This window comes from Bombina bombina, chromosome 6 (genome assembly GCF_027579735.1).
Source record: "Bombina bombina isolate aBomBom1 chromosome 6, aBomBom1.pri, whole genome shotgun sequence".
NCBI classification, from domain to species: domain Eukaryota; kingdom Metazoa; phylum Chordata; class Amphibia; order Anura; family Bombinatoridae; genus Bombina; species Bombina bombina.
In genome coordinates, this window is record NC_069504.1 from 657,413,304 (window position 1) to 657,424,368 (window position 11,065).

Here is an 11,065-nt window from a genome sequence, read left to right on the forward strand (position 1 = left end):
GACAGTAAAACCTTGTAAGTCACAAGACATTTCTGTTTTATTGCTATAGAATAACAAAACAGCCACGATCTAAACATTTTTAAAACAAATAAACACATTGCTGTAGTTGTCCAATAGCTAAACTCCACCCACCACTTTGCCTTATCTGGGAGGAGCCAATCTGGCTTCGCAGCTGATAAGCCTTGCCATGGCCAGTGGAATTGTTTTGCAGCGGTTGAACCAATTAAAGAAATATATGTAGCAGGGTAAAACTTGAGAAGTCTGCAGTGTGCAACCCCAGTGCTGAGAAGTAGGAAAGCCCCATTTTTTAGAGCTAAATTACATAAAAATGGGAGGGGGGCAAAAATAATAAAAGTATATTGCAAAGTTGTTTTATCACACGTAAAAGATTTTATATTAAAATCTCAAGGTGTTCAAGGTGTTTACTGTCCCTTTCACATGTGATTTTCAATTTGTAAAAGAAGCATTTTTGCAATATATTTCCATTTGCAAAAATGCTTCTAGTAAAATTTATTACTGTTTTTCGGTCTCATATGCACATATGCTGTGAGGGCTCGTGCACCAGTAATCAAACATTACACCTGCTCAACTTCATTCGTGTCATATAAGCCATTACTGACCTCTCTGAGCAGATGTGATGATTAAATACTGGTGCATGGGCCCATAAAAATAGTAAAAGAACTTTTACTAGAAGCATTTTGTTAATGGAAGTATATTCCAAAAATTCTTCTATTTAAAAATGAATGCATTAATGCACATTTGATTTTTGACCTTTCTTTCCCTTTAAGCCTCTCACTGCACAGTATTGTAACACATAATAAATCTGAATTATAGCTTGTTTTTGTGACAGATACATTTTTCCAGCAATAATATACAACAATGGTCAATTTATATGGCAATTATAGTTTAACAAATAATTATCATGGTGAAAATGTAGGTTAGTTCTAGAAGTTTATTAGACGACCCATAGAAAAAATGAGGTAGATGAGCTATATTTATTTAGTTTAATTTAAAGTCCTCAAAAAAATAAATAAACAGTCTGCAGCTTTAAATGTTTGCCACTAACTACAGAAATGTTTTGGTTTTCTCCATTATGGAATCTAGTTTTTTTTTTTTTGTAAATAAATTTTTATTGAAGTTGAAGTAAAAATTGACAAACAAAATTCACCTTTAGGACAATAATACATCCAAGAGAATATTACAATGCCTATAAGCAAATATTAGTTACAAAACAAAATGCACATGTAATAAGAGAAATACATATCAGAAGTTAACATGGTGGCTAGGCAAAAGTTTAGGTGAAATGAATTAGAAACTTCGTTTTATATTATATTACTAGCGAATGATCTCCACAGCCTAGTAGAAAACACTTTCTTGACATATCTGAATCAAGGTATCTGCCTGTGGAGGGTTAGCATATGAGTCGGCCACTCTTGGGCCGAATTATATAGGGGGGGAGGGATTATCAGCGGGCGAGAGCCGCTTGAATATAAGGAGGGGGAGATGGAGGTGGAGGGGCGGAGCCTTCCAAACAATGCGGTGGAGCTTATAATGCAATTAAGTGTGGATTGGTTTCTTTCACCTGTCAAATAGATACTGAAAATAATATTAGGATTATTAGGTTCCTGTTTCGAATAATTCAGCTGAACTTCTCTCTGCCTATGTAGAGTAAAAGTATATACTGTAGTGCGATGCACATGTTAGGAGATTATTATATTGTGTAGTTATACATCTCATAGGCTCAATAAAAGTCAATATATAAGGGTCCTGTAGGTACAGATTTGTTAACGCCATTAATGATACCTGGAATATGGGTAAACATATTTATGCGCCCACAAATAGGTCATAAGATGTGGATGTATAAAATAAGCAACTAAGCGGGATCTAAGAATATGGGGAGTAGTGGGTCCCGGTAGTTTGTCTGTAGTATTTATGTGGGAAAAGGGAACATTAGTATGTTTGGAGGATAGGGAATATCTGGGTTTCTGGATGAGCCCCTCTCCTGGGGGAGTGCCACCTGTAGGCGATGTGGGAAAAAGGAGTAGGGATATGACCCGCAAGCCAAAAGCGCCAACAGAAAGGAGGGAGAGGGGCTTTAACTGGGGCAAGTAATATATACTGATGATGTGGACCAAATTATAGGGAAATTAAGGGATGACAGTCTCACAGTCGCCAATAATGATAGTAGATACCATATGGAAGGAAAATAATCCCAACACTTAAGTAACAATCATAAAAAGGAATAGCTGTGGGGTAAATATAGCTTATACTTCCATAAATATCGCAATCACCGCGTATCTATTTAACAGAAGAGGGTTATAAAATTGGTTAACCAGCTAATAAAAGAGCAAGGTAAAGATATTTGATAAATATTAAGCATAAAGGGCCACTTTCGGGTCCCAAGGGCTATGGAATAATGTTAAGTAAAGCCTGTGTATATACATTAACAGCAATAATAAGCATAATGTCGTTCTTAATAGCTAAATCAGGGGGGCATAGCTAATAGTGTCTGACCAATATATGAATATGATGCCTCCTACAAGATTAACACTTTGAAACAGGTCACCAGGGTGAAATATGCAGTATCAACAGTAGAGATTGACAGTACTAGATAGTACTAAGTGAGAGTGCCTATGTATAACATTTGATATATTAAAAAAGTCAGATGTGTATGAGTAACTTTGTAAGCAGGGAGCCTAGTGATAAGATAGTAGGTATACCCCAATTAGTATATAGGCAGGAATCTCTAAGGGCTGCCATTTGTAAAGGCAAACATGAACAAATCATTGAGATAAAAACATATGCATAACAAGCTATAAGTATGAGCTCCATATACATCTATGAAACATATGTGAATATAGAATAAATATGCAACACTATAAACCTCAAAACTCTAACTGGAATATAGTGTATACATCCAAAGATAATATAGGTTGTTAGGAGTGTCCTCATAGCAAAGCTATAAAACCTATGCAGAGCCCCTTTAGGAATCAGTTTAGGTAGGTAAAAAACATAGCAGTAGCAGCATGCAGGCTTGCACATAGTTTGTAAAAAGATGGGACAATGGTTTGCTTCTATATTGCTACCAACAACTGATAGCAATATTCAGGTATAGTACCAAAGGATATTGCTAGGTAAAGATAACCTCTAATGGATATGCTTATGTTAGTAGTGAGGTGGTACATAGAATACATTTACAAATGTCTCTCATTATATATATAAGAAGCAAAGCTGAAAGTTTCACCCTTAGGGGGCAGATTTGTGTAATCTTCATATCATAAAACCGTCTTAACAACAGAATCCTGGCAAATGAAGAGTTTAAACAGTATATAGCACAGTATAACAATAAAAATATGAGCTGCAAGGTTTTCCCTACACTGAGAGAATATAGTGGTTCTATTATTGCACTTAGGTAATACATTAGGAATGCGCATTGGACAGATAATCTTCATAAAAGCCCAAATGTTCAAACTCAGTCTGTTGTCAAACTGGGAAGCCCTCATGTACGACTGAGTCCCAATGATCCCTCTCCTTTCCCTTTTTTTAAAGGTGAATCAGGGTTCCAAAGCTACAATTCCAAAGTGTCAGGAAAACGGGGCACCACACGGACAACCATGCGGCCTGAGTGACAGGGGACAAAGTCAAGCTTGTGAGAAGTCTCAATGAAAAAGAGCACCAGGGTGACCTCTCAGCAGCTTAGCAGCATGTCATCTTAGCCCACACCCGTAGCGACAAACAATGCCAAGTCCGGTACACAATACTTTCCTCTCGAGCTGGTCTCGCCCGGTGGAGCATCAACTTGGGGCTGAGCTGGGAGATCGCAGGGAGCCGATAGCATCTCAGTTGGTAAGCGTTCCCTTGAGCTCAAGGCCTTGAAGTGCAACGCCGCTACAGCTCCCCGTTCCGGATGCATAGTTAGCTCAGAGAACAGGTCCGGTATTCGCCTCAGTTTAGAACGCCAGGAGGTCAATGCTGGATCGCTAGGAGGAATCTCCACCCCGTCGTGATACTTGGGTGTGGACGCGGTGCCCGGTCTGCATTGTTGCACGGAGACAGTGTCCTCAGTTAGGCGTTCCGGTGGTAGCGTGCAGCCAGACAGTAGCACATTAGGTCCTCTTTCAGGCTTAGGTAAAGTCTCTTTAGGAGTTGGTCGGTGCGTCGCTCCCAGGAGTCTAGGGCCTCCATAGCAGCAGTGCTTTTGAGTGTAGGTAGCGCTGGAAAAGGCCACATGGCTTATCTTAGGAGAAGTATCAGCTATATATAAGTATTAATCTATCCCCCGGTTCTTTGGAAGATAAGGGCTTTTGTCCTCTAAGATACAAAATAGAATTTAAGCTCTTAATGGGTAGATTAAATTATATAATTATGTCAAAAAGCCAGGAGCCACATAGAAACACGTCTGGTTCTCTCTGCAGTCAGCTCCGCCCCTATGGAATCTAGTTTTATGCACAGTCACACTAGAGATAAAAGCTAGCTATAAATATTCCTAGATACACAGCAACATTTTATTATTATTGTAGGCAGATACGTTCGCAAGTAGAAAAAACTGTCCACCTGCAATCGCCACGTGCATTGCTCCATCACGTGGTGAAATTTAAAGGGACAGTAAAACATAAAAAATAATGTTACATACAGTATATGATTCTGCATTTATGTAACATTATTCTAGCAAACACCTTCAGAAACAAAAGAGATGCGAGTCCCAAAGGTTATACTTACTTACGCTCCTTACCAGTTTCTTCTGATTTTGTGGCTGGAGAGGAACAGAACGTAAGTATAACCCTTGGTGGGGGGGGGGGGGGGGGGGTTTACAATTATCAAATATCTTTTATTTGAAGTTGCCGCTAGGATAATGCTACATAATTCTGCACATACAGAATTAAGCAACATTCATTTTTTATGTTTACTATCCCTTTAACATTGCACAAGAGCTTTCTTGTGCAATGCCTCCCCTGCTTTGTGACAACAATTGTACAAGAGCAGGGCATGTCAATCACCCCAAACGAGTGCCAGGGTGATTGATTTTGCCACTTCTAAAGTGGTGGATAGGAAGAAGTAGCAGTTTTTGCTTCTTACATTTGTAGCTGCCGACTCTCTCATGCAAACCTGAACCATGAAGCCTCAAAATCTGTGAGTGCAGCTTAATAAATCTACCAAACACATTATGTTAACTGTTCCTAGGCAATTAGTGTGCTTTTTTTCCTTTATCAGCCTATACCTAGCTCTTGTTAAAGGGACACTCAGGTTAAATTAAATGTTCATGATTCAGATACAGCATGTAATTTTAAACAACTTTCCAATTTACTTCCATTAAAAAAAATGTGCACAGTCTTTTATATTTACACTTTTTGAGTCACCAGATCCTACTGAGCATGTGCAAGAATTCACAGACTATACGTATATGCATTTGTGATTGGCTGATTGCTATCACATGGTACAAGGGAGTGGAAATATACATAACTTTGAAATTTGTTATAAAAAAAATCTACTACTTATTTGAAGTTCAGACTAAGTGCTATTGCATTGTCTTGTTATCTTGCATTTGTTGATTATGCAAATCTAATGTGTTGACTGGTCCTTTAAGTTACCTCTAATTGCCCAGGATTTTAGCAAAATCCTTACCTGACAACAGATGCTCAATCAAAATAACGGACAATGAACAACTCATCTGTGGTCAAACAAGCATGCAAAAATCCTGAGTTATTTTGAAACAATAGTTTGAAATACCTACTTGTGTTGAAATGAGGCAGGCTGAAAATGAAAGGGACATAAAGGCACGTGTGGCCAACAATCACCATCTTGCTCCCCTTTATCTTGGCATTTGAAATAGCTGTTTTTGCCTGTGGTATTCTCACCTATACTGTCAAATTCAATACTTTAGTATTGGCTAAATCAAAACTATAGAAACATAGCCAGCAGAATAAATTACAATCCTAGTAAGAGTGGAAGAGATATGAAGTTTTGGGCTTTGGTATACAGACATGGATAAGATACAGAAACATGTCAGTGTATTGAAAGTAATAAGGTACCATTTTACACTGCACCTTTAAGTATAGTCATCTATTAATTATAAATGTAACTAAATCAAAGCAAGCACTTAGTTCTGGCAGGGAATTGCAAATGTGATTTTGAGGTCTCTGAATAGAAGAAAAATTGCTAATGATATATATTTATATAATTGATTTGTTTATATTAGAGCCAAGAATGTGGACTGTTAATAAGGGACTCTAAGAACACAAATTATTAATAGCCTACACATGGTGACATAACCCATAAAGCAGCCAGAGAAAAAATAAAGCTCTCAAGTGTCAGCACGCGTGTATATAAACTAGCTTCAAAAGGTTAGAGTGTTCTCTTAGCAGCCAATCAATGATAAGCATTAATAGTTTGTCTTAAAGGGACAGTCAACTCCAAAAAATGTATTGTTTAAAAAGATAGATAATCCCTATTTTTTATATTACCCATTCCCCAGTTTTGCACAGCCAACGTGGTTATATTAATATACTTTTAACCTTTGTAATTACCTTGTATTTAAGCCTCTGCAGACAGCCCCCCTGATCACATGGCTATTTAAATATATATTGGCTTGCATTTTAGCCAATTAGTGCAGTGCCAGCCACAACTCACAGGAGAGAGCACAATGTTATCTATATGGCCCATATGGATTAGCAGTCTCTTGTTGTGAAAAAATAATGAAAAATATACAAGTTGTGCACACAAATAAGGCTTTAAAGCTGTGTTTTCCTGAATTAGAGAGCTTAAATAATATCACAAAGAGCTGTTAAGGAACGTTTACTAAATATACAAAATATTTTTCTTTCAAAGAATTCTAGTACCTGCCATACAATAAACACATTGCTGTGTAACACAATACTAAATACCTGCAGTCATAAGAGATAGGAGTACACTGTCCTAGGACCAAAGACCATCTGATCAGAGAGTGTCAAGAAACGGCACATGATCAAGACACCCTTCCTGTCATCAGTACTCATCTATCCAGATGATGGGTTGAAAGTAATTGAACCAGGTAAAAAAAGGTCAAGCTATTTAAATGCCCCTTTCAAGGCAACTTGTCTGCAGCTGAGGGGTTAGCAAAAAACACATGTGACATAATATACTCCTTGTGCACTGACATCCTAATAAAAACAACTGCTACTATGTACAGATATCTTAAACAAAGCCATTATTTCAGGTGATAAAACTATATAAATAAAAATCCTATACCAGTGATTTTAAACTGTAGTAAAGGGGACAGCAATAGGACAACTGTCCCTGACTATTGAAGAGCCAATCCAGATAGCAATGATTATCCACATAAACATGAGGTGGAGTTATCATAAAATATTGCTGGTTATAATCTAAATTGTATAGGAGAAACAAACTTTACTAATGACACAACCCACCTTGTTTATACTCATAAATGCAATTAAAACTAGCTAGAGCAGTAAGTATGCAATCAAATACATATATGAATCAATTATAAATACTCTCTCTCTATACTGAAGGCCACTGATGAAATTAATCAGTTTAATTAAACACATAAATTATAATGTGCGCCTGTATCAACTTGATTTGTGTTTAGCACATGCAAAAACTGATATCATGTATGTAGTCCCTGTGTTAGGTTTATATAAGGTAAGAAATAACAGCATGTTATGCAGTATCAAGGGGTAAGGTGGTACTGATACTACTCAGGTTTAGCAGGGTGCTCTACTGTGGTTTGAGGTGACACACTATATGCAGGTATTATCTGATAATCTCATAGATAATGCACATGACATCCAGTGTTCAAAAGTCAGCAGCTGTCACTTTACTCATTCATTCCTTATTTCCCTTGTCAGCCTGTGCCAATTAGTTGTATCCCCAGCTGAAGCAAATGCCCTCTCCCTAGCAGCAGGCATCTGGTGATTAACCTCTTAATTACCAGAACTATGGCATTTAACTACATAATGACATGTCAGTGGTTAAGTGAGAATCTCCAGCAATACCTATGTGTTCCTACCAGTGATTTATGCTGTCCTATGCACTGGGAAATCTGCTGCCCTCTGACCCTTCTAAATTGTACATCATATTTACCTCATTTTTCAGAGCCTAAGACTATGGATACATGGGAGTGGTTATTCACACAAACTAGACAACCAGAGTTAGCTGATCTTTAATACAATTAATAAATCACCCATCTAGATTGTATAGCGAGAAGGCACCATAACTCAACCAAATTCAGCTGCCCTAGGCACAGGACTAGACCAAAATATGCCCATAGTTCTTAATAAAAAATGTGTCTTCACCAAATCTGGATTTCATGGCAATGTTTGGTTTTTAGCATTGATGTATCTGTGATATATATACAGATTCAGTATATATATATTGGAGGGCCCTTGCGAATTAGGTGAGATAAACCTGTACCAGAATGATGGGCAAGCGTACACCCATTAAAAAATACAGCATTATACGCATTATATATTTTTATTGCTATGATCAAAAGATCAACCAGAAGAGAACTGGAAACTGTTCAGCAAATAAAATGACTTTAACAAGACTTTTATTACATGCAGTTAGTGCTTGCCAGGTGCATACCTCTGGGGTGAAAGTTTTTGTTAAATTATTATTTAAGCTTTCAGGCATAAATCAATCAGTTTGGGTAATATGTGCATTATAATCAGTACGTTTAAAAATAATGCCTCATCTAAAATGGCTAAAAAAAGAGATATTTTTTAATATCTTTAGTTACAAGTAAAAGTTAATTTCTTTCTCTGGTGGTTATTCTAATAAATACTAATTGGGGTGGAAAAAAACCCCTGCTATATAAAAACAAATATTGCTTAAATCATAACTTTCTTACACTACCAAATTTCATAATCTTACCTACAGCTGAGAAGCATCCTCCTCCCTCTTGGTGATGCAAAGGTTAAAATGGCATGAGGCCAACCCTTTTTTAAATACCAAAAGAGAAAATCAGGAACAAATAAGGGAGACAGTATCTAGACTGGTCCAGCATGCAAGAGATTTAGGAGCAACAAGTGGTTCCTCTACTATATATTGGTACTATAAATCCATGATCTGCGCAAACAGCAGCTAATACAACCATGGTGATCCCAGCAGGGCAAGAACTGGCGAGGGTGTGCTCTACCCTAGCCCATAGTGTAAGTAGTTGTGCTGCTTGTAGCCTTACACCTCCCCCGCTGTGTCAGATGAGAGTCTACCAAGTTTAAATCGATGTATTTGATTCCATGGCTGTTTGCCACCACACAGATGAAACGAGTAGAGGCGAATCTCTGGAGAAGAAAGGGCTGGGAGCAAAGAAGAGATTAGCAGCTCCTGCCCTCCCACCCAGAACTCTCCTCACACACCCTGATCCACTCACTGTACTGTGGAGGTGTATTGGGCTGCTGTGGAGAGGAGGTGCAGTGTTGCCTCATGCTGATACCGGCGGAGTGTGAGCTCTGTGTATATGTCAAGCCGCTTCCTGCTTGCAATCACACACAGACAGGCGTGACCACAATGGGTGCTGCTGCTGGGACATGTTCATACCTGGCTGCCATGGGCCCACATCTAGGACTGGGGGCGCTGACACCTGATAAGGAGACACTGACTGACCAGATGTTGAGAAATATAGGGGTTCCCCTTAGTACACGCTTAGCTATTGTATAAAGCTCCAGAGCAGACCATAGACAGACACGTGAAGAAAACAAGTTGCTTAATTCTGAGTTTAGAGTTCTAAATTATTTTCTCGGCCATACATCATAATTTTACTTAAAACATTGGTATGGGGGTTCAAATGAGGGTTACCAACTATGCTGCACTTTGTGTCTCCAGGAACAAAAGGGGAGTTATATTTTGTAGTGTAAAATTCCTGTTCCTTTCCCCATGAACTTTCCTCAGCCAGCACTTACACATGAGATTTGCTCACCTGCATGTACATTGTATGAAACTCTCAGCCTGTACATGTACATATATATATATATATATATATATATATATATATATATATATATATTATATATATAATATACATACATACAGGGGTCAAGTCGAGCGGGAATGCATGGGAACGATGTTCCTGCACTATTTTTCCCTCTGGACAGAGAACAGAAATGCTTCAGTAAACACTGCTGCTGCTGGTGGAAGGAGCTGGAGCACAGTATGATTAGAGGGATATTGAGATTCTCTAGTAATGAGCAATAATACTTCCTACAATACACTAAATGCAAGCGGCGCCTGTCAGCGGTCCTGTTGTGTGATCACCCCCACTACCCACACAGCCTTTAAAGGGACTACTCACACCACAATCACTGTCTTATAGGGACAGATCAAAGTATGCACACACACAACTTTGCATGCTCTCAGTGTCTTAAAGGGATAGGCACACACTATGCACACATCCTTAAAGGGACAGTATACACCAATTTTCATTTTTAACTGCATGTAATAGACACTACTATAAATAATAATATGCACAGATACTCATATAAAAATCCAGTATTGAACCGTTTAAAAACTTACTTAGAAGCTCCCAGTTTAGCACTGTTAAAAGGTTAGCTGGAACATCCACTAAAAGTGGTTCTATTGCAAAAAAAGCAGACCCCACCTCCCCCATCCTCTGCATATGAAAAGAATCTTTACACAAACAGGAGCAAGCTGGAGTAGGTATACATCAGTATTCTCCTAAAACGTTGGGGCTTGGTTAGAAGTCTGAAAATCATTGCAATGTTATTTAAAGAAGAAAAAAAAAGAAGCTGTATAGGCTATATAAATGGATCATCTACAAAACATTTATGCAAATAAGAATCTAGTGTATAATGTCCCTTTAAAGGGATGCTCAGTGGCACACACACATTGTACGTACAACTCACCACACGCTCAAACAGCCTTAAGGAAATAGGTACACACAATCCATACAGCATTTAAAGGGACAACTCACACCACATACAGTTGTAAAGGTACAAATCACAGTATGCACACATACATACTCTTGCACGCCCTCAAAGTCTTAAAGGGACAGACTCACACAATGCACACAGACTTAAAGTGATGGTAAACATTTACCATCCTTTAAAGGGATGCT

At 38.2% G+C, this 11,065-nt stretch overlaps 1 protein-coding gene across 1 annotated transcript in view; it reads right to left on the reverse strand.

The window, feature by feature from the left end:
- The window catches only part of LOC128663405 (ADAMTS-like protein 5), a 113,482-nt gene extending 104,391 nt beyond the window's left edge, over positions 1–9,091 (reverse strand). Inside the window, 1 exon segment of the mRNA XM_053717721.1 lies at positions 8,866–9,091. Within this exon segment, the coding sequence (XP_053573696.1) occupies positions 8,866–8,882 (17 nt within the window). The 5' untranslated portion in view covers positions 8,883–9,091.
- Positions 9,092–11,065: the final 1,974 nt, after the last annotated feature.